Source organism: Onychostoma macrolepis, chromosome 09, assembly GCF_012432095.1.
Source record: "Onychostoma macrolepis isolate SWU-2019 chromosome 09, ASM1243209v1, whole genome shotgun sequence".
NCBI classification, from domain to species: Eukaryota; Metazoa; Chordata; class Actinopteri; order Cypriniformes; family Cyprinidae; genus Onychostoma; species Onychostoma macrolepis.
The window spans coordinates 206990-220772 of NC_081163.1; the positions used below are offsets into that span (position 1 = coordinate 206990).

Consider the following 13783-nt stretch of genomic DNA (forward strand, 5'->3'; position numbering starts at 1 on the left):
TAACTTTTGTAAGGGTTGTGATGTCCACATGTTTTTTTGTTGAAATTATAGCGGTTATGTCATCTATAGCAAAAGGTGGCTAAAAATTAAAGATTAATATCTGAATTAAATGTTTGGTCAATAGCCTATTAAACAATATATATATATATATATATGTATGTATATGTACTGTAGATATAGATATATATAGATATAGATTTTTTTTTTTTCATTAATTAAAAAAAAAAAAATCTTTATCTGATATTTTAACATAGGCTATATAGTGTTACACAGAGAGATGCATTTGTGAAAGCACTCAGATCAATTTAACATTTTGTCATAAAATAGTGTAAAGGAAGTGATCATGAATTGCTCTTTAAAGTGATTGTTTGAATAATATATGAGTATGTACTTTGTTAAATATGGTAATTCAAAGGATTCACTTTAATCTCTCTCTGTTATAGTTCAGTTCAGCAGAAGAGATCAGAAGCAGAGTCCAGCTGTGTGTCTCTGAGGAGTGAAGCGTCTATGAATCCTCCAATAAAGTTTAAGACTCGAGATACAAAGACTGATCTCAGGTACATTTTTATGTTTAGTGCTGGGCAACGATTAATTGCATTCAAAATAAAAGTTTTTTGTCTATATAATATATGTGTGTGTACTGTGTATATTTATTATGTATATATAAACACATCCATGTATATATTTAAGAAAAATATGCTGTTTATATATTAAATATAATTATATAAAATGTAAATTATATGAATATAAATATATACATGTAAATATTTTCAAAATGTAGACTGTATGTGTGTGTATTTCTATATGCATAATAAACATACACAGTACACACACATATTATGTACACAAATTTTTTATTTTGTATGCAGTTAATCGCAATTAATCGTTGTCCAGCACTAATAGCATGTCATTTTATATTATCCACATAGTGTTATCTTTATCTTTAAATATCTTTATCTGATATTTTAACATAGTGTTACACAGAGAGATGCATTTGTGAAAGCACTGTTCTACTTAACATCTTTTGTAATAAAATATTGTAAATGAAATGATCATGAAGTGCTTTTTAAATTGATTATTTGAATAATATATGAAGATATGCTTCGTTAAATATGGTAATTCAAAGGATTGACTTCATTCTCTCTCTGTTATAGTTCATTTCATCAGAAGAGATCAGAAGCAGAGTCCAGCTGTGTGTCTCTGAGGAGTGACGCGTCTGTGAATCAGCCATTAGATTATAAGAGTGAAGATACAAAGACTGATCTCAGGTCTAATATTTCTGTAAAATATTATTTGATTATAATACAGAATACATGAAAGACACTGTGCTCATTAGCTGAATTAATAATGCAGTATTTTAATTTTCCAGGCATGAAGTCCTCAACAGGTTTAGATCAAATCTGATGAAGAAGTTTGGTCGTCTGTATGAGGGAACAGCGACATGAGGAAACCCAACACTCCTGAATGAGATCTACACAGAGCTCTACATCACAGAGAGTGAGAGTGGAGAGATCAGTAATGAGCATGAGGTGAGACAGATTGAGACACAATCCAGGAGAGCAGCAACAGAGGACACAGCCATCAAATGTAATGACATCTTTAGACCTTTACCTGGACAAGACAAAGCCATCAGAACTGTGCTGACAAAGGGAGTCGCTGGCATTGGAAAAACAGTCTCTGTGCAGAAGTTGATCCTGGACTGGGCTGAAGGGAAAGAGAATCAGGACGTCCAGCTCATATTTCCACTGCCTTTCAGAGAAATCAACCTGATGAAGGACAAAACACTCAGTCTTTCAGATCTTCTTCATGTGTTTTTCCCTGAAACTAAAGAAATGGAAATATCCAGTGATGAATATAAAGTGTTGTTCATCTTTGATGGTCTGGATGAGTGTCGTCTGTCTCTGGACTTTCAGAGCGCTGTGAGGTTGTGTGATGTAAGTGAATCAGCCTCAGTGGATGTGCTGCTGATGAACCTGATTGTGGGGAATCTGCTTCCCTCTGCTCTCATCTGGATCACCTCCAGACCAGCAGCTGATCTTGTCCCCTCTGAGTGTGTCCATCGATTGACAGAGGTACGAGGCTTCAATGAGCCACAGAAGCAGGAATACTTCAGGAAGAGAATCAGTGATCAGAGTCTGGCCGACAGGATCATCTCACACCTGAAGTCATCAAGGAGCCTCTACATCATGTGCCACATCCCAGTGTTCTGCTGAATCTCAGCCGCTGTTCTGGAGAAGATGTTGAGTCCAGCAGAGAGTGGAGAGATTCCCAAGACTCTCACTCAAATGTACACACGCTTCCTGATCCTTCAGACCAACATCAAACATGAGAAGGACTATGAGAAGAAGGTAACAGATGAAGACATGATTCTCAAACTGGGGAAAGTGGCTTTTAAGCAGCTTGTGAAAGGCAACCTGATCTTCTATGAGGAAGACCTGAGAGAGTGTGGCATTGATGTGACAGAAGCATCAGTGTACTCAGGATTGTGCTCTCAGATCTTCAGAGAGGAGTTGGGCTTGTATCAGGGGAAAGTCTTCTGCTTTGTTCATCTGAGCATTCAGGAACATCTAGCAGCTCTATATGTGTATCTCTCCTGTACAAACAACAACAGAAATGTGTTTGAGCCAATCACCAAACAGAGTTTACAGTCTAAAGTGAAGGACAGGTTTCAACTCAATTCATCAGAACATGTTTCATTATCTGTGCTGCATCAGAGAGCTGTGGATGAGGCTCTACAGAGTAAAAATGGACATCTGGATCTTTTCCTGCGGTTCCTTCTGGGTTTGTCAGTAAAGTCTCATCAGATTCTCCTACAACAAATAATGACACTGAAAAGAAGCGGATCTGACAGCAATAAGAAAACAGTTGAGTACATCAAGAAGAAGATCAGGACCATTGACTCTCCAGAGAAATCCATCAATCTGTTCCACTGTCTGAATGAACTGGGTGATCGTTCACTAGTGGAGGAAATACAACAGTATCTGAAATCTGGAAGAATAAAGGAAGCCAAACTCTCTTCATCTCAGTGGTCAGCTGTAGTTTTGTGTTGTTGACATCAGAAGAGGAACTGAATGTGTTTCGTCTTGATACATTTGTTGAAGGAAAGAATGAGGCTGAAAATATGGAAGTTCTTCAGAAGCTGCTGCCTGTGATTAAAGAATCCAGATCAGTTCAGTAAGTATCACTGAGAACAATCACTTCACTGTTAAAACATTAAGAAAATCAAAGTTAAAAGCTCATAAATCTTCAGTGCTGCAGATGTTGTCCAGAGTTTAGTGGTCAGTATTTTGATGTGTTTTATATCAAATCAGTGACACTGTTAGATTCAGAGACCGAGAAGTGGCAGATGAATACATTATTTGGGTTTGTCAATAATTAAAAATGTCTTTACAAAAAAGTTATTTAAGTAATTGTAATTTTTAAAGGGGTCATGAACTGCCTCTGTTTATTATTTTGTACTGTTCTCTGAGGTCCACTTATAATGTTGTCAAGATTTTTACATAAAAACATAATTATGTGTGATTAAACAGATTTGTATGAATATCTGCATAAAACAGACAATTTGGTTAAAAATACTGACAGTGCAATAAAGAAATATTACTTATTTTTATTGATTGAGGCTTTAAATTATTTATGATCATGTTTTTTTGTTCTTTGTCATTTTAAATCTGTCCAATGATGCGTCACACATTGATTTGTACTTTCTCTTTATTAATGTATTCACAGCTAAACTGATCTGATCTGAGAGTGAAGAGTGTGTCATTGTTCTCTACAGGTTGAGTGATTGTGGCGTCACAGATGAAGGTTGTGCTGCTCTGGCTTCAGCTCTGAGATCAAACCCCCACACCTGAGACACCTGGATCTGTCTCGGAATAAACTCGGAAAATCAGTGAATCTGCTCTCTGATGTACTACAGGATCCTGACTGTAAACTGGAGAAACTGTGGTAAGATTATATATGACACACTGTAAAATATTTGTGAAGTGAAAAACAAATCACCCAAAAAGTCTGAAAACACAATGACAAGTCAGACAAAATGTAAAAATGATGTATTGTTTGTGAATGGAATACTTACTACTGATTGGATGAGACAACTGTCAATCAAGATACAGAGATACAGAAAGTAAAACATTGTGTGGCTTTGTTTCTTGTAAATGTGTGGACTTCTGTGTTCATGTTAAACCTATAAATGGATTGTCTTAGGGTGTCCCCGACTAAGGATTTTCATAGTTGAATCGAATTTTCGAATCTTGCTGATAGTCGACTGATAGTCTAATCATGTTTGTGGGCGGGCAAAATACATTACCAAGAGTCAAGTCAGACATTAGACAGTCATAGTTACTGACGTTAATACACAGGAAAATGTGTAACGGACGCCTCGCAGATACAAACGGAGTGAATGTTTTATGTTTTGATTAAAAGATAGTTAACATTAGACGTCAGCGAAACCCTAAGAATTCACAACATTTTTACAATAGTGCTCTCATTATAATGTTATGTATATGACGGTTATTAATGTTCTACATTTCTGTTTTGAGCTTTGCGTGCTGAATGACAAGTAGAATGAAGCATTTGATAGCAGGTTTTTAATCAATGGGATTTAACTCATTTATCTCATATAGAATACGATTCATTATTTATACAACATAACGTTAATATAACAACTTATAGGCTATCTGCACAAAACGCCCCGATGCATGAACGTGTCTGCGCGGCTCTGAACTCCTTTTGTGGACGCGTTCTTCACGCAACAACATGCAGAAACACGGGAACTACCGTATTGACCCGAATATAAGATGACCCCTTTTTCCAGATGTACCTTTTGAAAAGGCTTTTGAAACCAAATCTTGTTTCTTTGTTTTTCTCTCTCTCTGTAAAACACATTTTTTCTTAAATTATTTTCATATTACATATTTTTCCTATTTTAATTTTTGTTTTGAAAGTATGGTAAATGGGCCCTACTGGTAAAATGTACCAACAACGACATTGAAAAATATACACTTTTTGAGATAGGCTACCATAAAAATAACAGGTAGCCCATCTGAATTATATAACATTTAGCCTATCCATCTCATCATAGCCTACCACAATTTTATTATCAGTAGAAGTGAAATCTTATTGTAGTCTTCATATCTGGGTACTGTCTTGTGTTTTAAAATCACTTACAGAGGAAGTTTGTTCCCATCTGGCTAACATGACAGTCACGACTCGTGCCGCTGTAAGCTTTTCTTTTTCTTTTATTTTCACTCGCGATCTTTACAGCACACATTACATTACATATTTCGTGGCACACTCGTTAAGCGTGTTTGGCGCCACCTATTGTTGTGGGTGTATTACTGACATGTCAAAGTCTAGACCCCGAATATAAGGCGACGCGTTTTTCAGATGTATTTCCAAGAAAAAAACATCGTCTTATATTCGGGTCATTACGGTAAATTCAAAAAATTCACAGCGTTTTATTATAGTACTGTTCTCATTATAATGTTATGTGTATATGACAGTCCCAGTCATAGTCATTAATATTCTGCATAGTTGTTTGTCCTGCGTGCTGAAGAGATAATCACCGTACAATGTAGCACTTTAGGCTACTGCAGCGACTCAACAAAATGCATCTTATACGAGATAAATAATATATAAACGATATAGCCTATATAAACCGGCTAAAATGTTTTGAAATCACTTGTATCCTACCTGATTGAAAAAAAAAAATACAGTCTTTCGCTCTGCCTGTGTCAGTTTGAGTCTTGTTAAAGTTTTAAATCCTTGCCGCCAAGATGCTCCTCTGTCGGTCACGGATTATGGAAAGTGAAATTTAAATCTATAGAGGTGGTTGGATTTATTCACGCACGTTAAAATATTTATTTAAAGCTTTTTTTCTTTTCAGATTCTTATTTACAACATTATCATAATAGGCTGTGTATTAACTTATTGGGAGAAAACCGGTAGTTCTATGTGAAATCAGACATTGAGCACCCCCCTATAGCTAAAATGGCACGATCATAACACCCCGCGAATCGTCGACTATTCGGGGTCACCCCTAGATTGTCTGTTTACACTAAGTGCTAATAGCCGTCTTGTTAGCAAAGGCTTGAGTGTTAGCAGACAAAATTACTAAAGAAAACAGTCAGATAAGTGAGAGAGTAAGGACAGTGCGCTTTTGAGGCGACCAACCCGAGTACAAATCTGCATTTCTTCTCATTTATTCCATTGTATATTAGCTCAGAGAGGTGTTTATATTAAAGAAAATATTAAAAACATGGAAATTAAATGTCTAACATGTATATAGTTAAAGTTATATGTGGTGTCGTCACGTTGATCAGATGTTCTGGTGAATCAAACACATGCAGCTCATATTGTTCTCAAACTCAAAAGCGTGAGTCTCTTCCTGCAGCTTCAAGAACAGCTTTACTGATCAGCAGCTTCAGTGTGATTAGGAGCAGGTGTAGCGGGGGCTTTAGGAATACACACAAGTAACCACACTATAAGACAGCATCTGTTTATAATGAAGAGAATCATATAAAGAATATGTTATTACGTACTGTTTTGTAAAGCACTGCAATACATTGAGATGCAAGTACTATCTGCCACAATTTACACTAAGTATAAATAATATCTCACAGTGTAGCTGATCTCAGGTTTTGCTGTCCTTGTGTCACACACACACACACACACACACACACACACACACACACACACACACACACACACACACACACACACACACACACACCACTACTCCATACATATTAATACAGATCAAAATAACAGTATAAAGCTCAGCTGTGTAATGAATAGTGTGTTTAAACAGATTTTTATGATTGTATACATAAGACAGACAATTTGGTTAAAAATACTGACAGTGCAATAAAGAAATATTAATTATATTTTTAGAATGAGAATTTAAATTATGATCAGGTTTTTTTTTTTTTTTTTTTTACTCTTTTGACATTTTAGATCTCAATCCAATGATCCATCAAACATGCTGATTTGTGTTCATACTTTATTAATGAATTCACAGCTAAACTGATCTGATCTGAGAGTGAAGAGTGTGTCATTGTTCTCTACAGTTTGAGTGATTGTGGCGTCACAGATGAAGGTTGTGCTGCTCTGGCTTCAGCTCTGAGATCAAACCCCTCACACCTGAGACACCTGGATCTGTCTGGGAATAAACTCGGAGAATCAGTGAATCTTCTCTCTGATGTACTACAGGATCCTGACTGTAAACTGGAGAAACTGTGGTAAGATTATATATGACACACTGTAAAATATAAGTGCTAATAGCCAGTCTTGTTAGCAAAGGCTTGACTGTTAGCAGACAAAATTACTAAAGAAACCAGTCAGATAAGTGTGAGAGTAAGAACAGTGCGCTTTTGAGGCGACCAACCCGAGTACAAATCTGCATTTCTTCTCATTTACTCCATTGTATATTAGCTCAGAGAGGTGTTTATATTAAAGAAAACTAGGGCTGTAGCTATTGATTATTTTAGTAATCGAGTATTCTGCAGATTATTCCATCGATTAATCGAGTAGTCAGATAAGAAGTAATTGTTCTTTATTAAAGAGCAATACTAGATATACAAGATAAAATAAGATGGGTCTCTTAAAATAAACAACTAATTGGTTTTGTTACGTCCAATGACGTATTCACTGCGTTGTGTATTGTGATGTTTTCCTCTTGTTGTTGTGGTTTTTCTCTCTCTCTGCCTCCTGCTTCTCTGGCTCCTCCCACTTTTTTCCACTCTGGCAGGTGGCTGATTGCCCTTTCCAGCTGCACCTGCTTACCAGCTGAGGAAGCAGTAGTATAAAAGCCAAGCAGAACCCTCAGAAGAAGAGAACTTCTCTCCAGAGCATGTCCTGTGCCCAGCCCAGCCCAGCCCTGCTCAGCTCAGTTTGTTGAAGCCTTTTGGAGTTCTGTATGGTTATCTTCACTAATCTAACTGTTGATTAACCTTCTGTTGTGGCTAGAAGCTAGCTAACCTTTGTGCCTAACGCTTTTGCTTTAACTTTTCCTTGTCTGCAAGCTATTGTATACTCTCTGAGCTGTGAATAAAACCTGTTAAAGGATGGTGGTTGTTGTTGTTATGCTGTGGCAGGGGCTTGGGCTAATGCTCTTTTCAAACCCTTAATATTGTTACGTTATCTTTACACCCCTAGACACTTAAGACGTAACAGTTTCCTTTTTAGAAAAATTAATATTTGTACTGCTGAAATTGCATACATTAATTACTGTTAACATTAAACCCATTTAATGGCGAAATTACATTCTATATATATATATATATAATTTATTTGTAAAATATGTATAAATAAATATAAAAATCAATTTCACATTATTTTAAAAAAGGTACAAACTAAAACTAAGGCATAAATCAAAATAATAGTCATCAAAATAATACCTAAATATTGCATTTATGTTGTGCAACTTAACTTTCAAGTTTGATCCTAACTAAAGCTCAGCGTGACACAAGCCTTTACTGTCTTCTTGGAAGGCTTTGTGGCTTTGTGAGAGGCATTAATCAGTGGACAGGACAGTAACTTGGAGCAAGAACAAGAGTCCATACACCATTTCTAAACACATTTTTCTGCAACATGAAATTAGAGATATTTGGAGAATAAACCCTCTTAAATATCTCTCTGTGTGTCTGCGCGTGTGTGTGTGTGTGCGCGTGCGTTTTTTTTTGTGAAAAGTCAGGACATAGATGTGTATATATACATTATATTAAAAAGAAAACATTATATTATATAATAGTATTAAAAATATTATAAAAAAGATCAAAAATCATTAAGCTGTCATTTATGTGTATTCATGAAGTCAAAAGGTAATCTAATAATGTGGTCTAAGTTTAAATGTTAAAAAAAAAGAAATACATTTTAAGACATCTTGCCATACCAGGCTATTCAAACCAAATGTATTTACTCAGTATTAGGATATGACTACTTGTGTCTTATTACAGCCCGTGATAATTAATACATTACAAAAACATTGTAAAAATTAGGCTGAAAGAAAGTCGTCCCACTCCTCGTCACATGTATGTTCCTGTTTTTCTTTATTTGGTAGTTCCTGTTATTAGTTAATCATCGTTTAATATTATCAGCTGTTTTGTATTAATCATCTTGTTTGCTCCTTTGTTCCGTCTTTATAAGTCCTCAGTTCTCTCCAGTCTTTGTCTTGGATTGTTATTTTCAATGGTAGTCTATGTGTGTTGATGCTCATTAAATACCTCTTTACGTTTACTCCGTCTCTGCCTCCTACTACAACCACCACCGCGTGACACTCCTATACGTCTACATCTATCATCGCTTGGATTACAGCGTCACGCGCCGCCTTATTCAATGTGATTTTTCTCCAATGAGGGGGTGGAACAAATGGAAAATTACGCTACGGCACTTATATTATTATCTACAGGTTGAGTGATTGTGGCGTCACAGATGAAGGTTGTGCTGCTCTGGCTTCAGCTCTGAGATCAAACCCCTCACACCTGAGAGAACTGAGTCTGTCTAAGAATAAACTCGGAGAATCAGTGAATCTGCTCTGTGATGTACTACAGGATCCTCGCTGTAAACTGGAGAAACTGTGGTAAGATTATATATGACACACTGTAAAGTATTTGTGACAAATCAGCCAAGAAATTAGGTATTGTTTGCGAATGGAATACTTACTACTGATTGGATGAGACAACTGTCAATCAAGATACAGAGATACAGAAAGTAAAACATTGTGTGGCTTTGTTTCTTGTACATGTGTGGACTTCTGTGTTCATGTTAAACCTTTAAATGGATTGTCTGTTTACACTAAGTGCTAATAGCCGTCTTGTTAGCAAAGGCTTGACTGTTAGCAGACAAAATTACTAAAGAAACCAGTCAGATAAGTGAGAGAGTAAGGACAGTGCGCTTTTGAGACGACCAACCCGAGTACAAATCTGCATTTCTTCTCATTTACTCCATTGTATATTAGCTCAGAGAGGTGTTTATATTAAAGAAAACTAGGGCTGTAGCTATTGATTATTTTAGTAATCGAGTATTCTGCAGATTATTCCATCGATTAATCGAGTAATCGGATAAGAAGTAATTGTTCTTTATTAAAGAGCAATACTAGATATACAAGAGAAAATAAGATGGGTCTCTTAAAATAAACAACTAATTTGTTTCCTTTTTAGAAAAAATAAATATTTGTACTGCTGAAATTGCATATTAATTGCTGTTAACATTAAACCCATTTAATGCATTTAATTGCCAAATTACATTCAAAATATATATATATCAATATAAAAATCAATTTCACATTACTTTAAAAAAGGTACAAACTAAAACTAAGGCATAAATCAAAATAATAGTCATCAAAATAATACCTAAATATTGCATTTATGTCGCGCAGCTTAACTTTCAAGTTTGATCCTAACTAAAGCTCAGCATGACACAAGCCTTTACTGTCTTCTTGGAAGGCTTTGTGGCTTTTGTGAGAGGCTTTAATCAGTGGACAGGACGGTAACTTGGAGCAAGAACAAGAGTGCATACACCATTTCTAAACACATTTTTCTGCAACATGAAATTATAGTTATTTGGAGAATAAACCCTCTTAAATGTCTCTCTACGTGTGTGTGTGTGTGTGTGTGTGTGTGTGTGTGCGCCTTTTTGTGAAAAGTCAGGACATAGATTTGTATAATGACAAAGGTATGACAGGTATTACAAGGTGAAGGTGACATCTCAGGACATTGACCCATGTCCCCACTTTTTTTTTGGAAAAAGTTGAAATGCACAGTCTCCTGTAAGGGGTAGGTTTAGGTGTAGGGTTGGTGTAGGGCAATAGCACATACAGTAAGTACACTATAAAAACCATTACGCCTATGGGATGTCCCCACTTTTCACAAAAACGAACGTGTGTGTGTGTGTGTGTGTGTGTGTGTGTGTGTGTGTGTGTGTGTGTGTGTGTGTGTGTATGTAACTTGTTTTTGATATCCTTCATATTCTGTGTGCTGGTCAGTTCACAGCAGTGATAGAAATTAATCTGTTCCAATAAGTTTAAATAGATTTTTACATTTTATGGGCATTTTTACCTTTATAAAGCCTTTTTTTCTTTTTCTTTTTCTTTTTTTTTTCTAAAAGTGTGCATCATCTTTTGAGTCAAATTCTTACATTTAATCAGTCAATTAGAATAAGACATTTGGGCTGTTACCAAACAAATGATATCAGTATCAACAAAATTCATCAATGCACTGGAGAATACGGCGAACATAAATAAAGAAACAAAGTTGCTTGTCAGATTTCCCCAACAAGCAACCATATTTTTTTAAATAAGCCCAAAGAACCGTAACCCGCGACCAGGATTTTTTTTAAGCAACTTTACAAAAAAAGAAGACCAAAGTCACATATAATACGTGGACTCTGCAACTGTGGTGTCAGTGTGCATACTATCCACCCTATCTGACCTAAATAGTATTGAACATGACTAATATCAGTGCGTCAGTAATAACGGTCCGTGGAGAAACACAGTGTTCTGTGTGTAGTTACAGTAAATGGACTAAACGAAGCCTCGAGATGATTTTTTTGTAATCGAGTTACTCGAGGAATCGTTTCAGCCCTAAAGAAAACATAAGAAAATATTATAAAATATCTAACATGTATATAATTAAAGTTATATGTGGTGTCGTCACGTTGATCAGATGTTCTGGTGAATCAAACACATGCAGCTCATATTGTTCTCAAACTCAAAAGCGTGAGTCTCTTCCTGCAGCTTCAAGAACAGCTTTACTGATCAGCAGCTTCAGTGTGATTAGGAGCAGGTGTAGCGGGGGCTTTAGGAATACACACAAGTAACCACACTATAAGACAGCATCTGTTTATAATGAAGAGAATCATATAAAGAATATGTTATTACGTACTGTTTTGTAAAGCACTGCAATACATTGAGGTGTAAGTACTATATGCCACAATTTACACTAAGTATAAATAATATCTCACAGTGTAGCTGATCTCAGGTTTTGCTTTGCTTCCTAGGGTAACACACACACACACACACACACGTTTGTTTTTGTGAAAAGTGGGGACATCCCATAGGCGTAATGGTTTTTATACTGTACAAACTGTATGTGCTATTGTCCTACACCAACCCTACACCTAAACCTACCCCTTACAGGAGACTGTCTGCTATTTCAGATTTTCAATACACTCCATTCTTTGTGATTTATAAGCGTTTTGAAAAGGGGGGACATGGGATAATGTCCTGAAAAGTCACCTTCTCCTTGTAATACCTGTCATACCCTTGTCATTATACAAATCTATGTCCTCATTTGTCACAAACACACACACACACACACACACACATTAATATAGATCAAAGTAACAGTGTAAAGCTCAGCTGTGTAATGAATAGTGTGATTAAACAGATTTGTATGAATATCTACATAAAACAGACAATTTGGTTAAAAATACTGACAGTGCAATAAAGAAATATTACTTATTTTTATTGAATGAGGCTTTACATGATTTATGATTTATTATTTCTCTACAGGTTGTATAATTGTGGCGTCACAGATGAAGGTTGTGCTTCTCTGGCTTCAGCTCTGAGATCAAACCCCTCACACCTGAGACACCTGGATCTGTCTAAGAATAAACTCGGAGAATCAGGAGTGAAGTTACTCTCTGATATTAAAGATGATCCACATTATAAACTGGAGACATTATACCATTGTGAGTATTTTATTATTTAAATCTTTTAAAATGGCCAAAGGTGAGTAACAGGCCTCATATGTGTGTAATTGGAGAATATAAGATAATAATTCAGCTTCAGTTTAGTCCCAGTACATTAAACTGTTTAATAATAGCACATCTCTGTGTATAAATGATAAAGAGAGAGTTGTTGATCATTCACTGTTATTAATCTATGATCAGTTATACATTCATATCTCTGGCTGTAATAAGAATATACTGTTTTTTTTTTTTTCTGAAATGGATTTGCTGATGTGATGTGACAGCAGTAATGTCTCATACTCATATGTGACTGTCTGTGTGTTTTATTGTAGGTCAGTATTTATACGTCAGTCCAGTTTCCTCAGGATCAGCTGATGGTGAATAAGGAGCCGCTACAGAGACGTCACAGTCACACAATCAACAGAGACTGAAGACACAGAGACACACAGCATCACAGAAAGTTAAAACACAGGGCTTATATGTGTGTAATGGATCAAGCAGCGCCAGAATCTGGAGCAGGATCTAATTGATGATAGCTGTGTTGTAACTGATGCTTGTGTGTCAGCTTGTGATTTTAAACATGTCCAAGAGAAGTAGTTTGAGCTGTAAGGGTGGATATTTGAGGAGAAATGGAAAGAAAGGTATGTTCTGTGTTATGTTATGTGTTTAATCATGACCCGTGGTTGAGGTAAAGTTTGCAATATAAACTGATCTATGAGACGCACTGGTCACTTAGGATGAAAAAAGTAAATGTCGTAAAAAGTAAATATAATTGTTTTAATGATGTGTGAGGTGACGATATGTAATTCTGCAAAAAACAAAAACACATCTAGAGTCTTTCACTGCAGGACGTCTTATTGACGTCAAATTATTCAATCTGGATTTCCCTCAAAACATCATCAGCAAACATGATCAAAAGAATCAAAAACAGCAAAATACGATGAAATGACAAAAATGATCAAATATTTCCAAATCGTCCTCACATTGATTGGATCCTACTGTGACGAGGACGAGTCCTCATTTGTTACGCCCCGTGACTCAAAAGAGACGGAACTGCTGCGCTGCTGGCTGCCCACTGCTCCGGGTGTGTGTTCAC

General features: G+C 36.1%; 1 protein-coding gene across 1 annotated transcript in view; it reads left to right on the top strand.

Annotated features, from left to right (window-relative positions):
• Positions 1 to 13438, top strand: part of LOC131547487 (NACHT, LRR and PYD domains-containing protein 12-like) — a 38071-nt gene extending 24633 nt beyond the window's left edge. The window contains 6 exon segments of the mRNA XM_058788085.1: positions 3776 to 3837; positions 3840 to 3945; positions 7068 to 7238; positions 9407 to 9577; positions 12509 to 12687; positions 13020 to 13438. Coding sequence (XP_058644068.1) covers positions 3776 to 3837; positions 3840 to 3945; positions 7068 to 7238; positions 9407 to 9577; positions 12509 to 12687; positions 13020 to 13072 — 742 coding nt within the window. The 3' untranslated portion in view covers positions 13073 to 13438.
• The last annotated feature ends 345 nt before the right edge of the window (positions 13439 to 13783 follow it).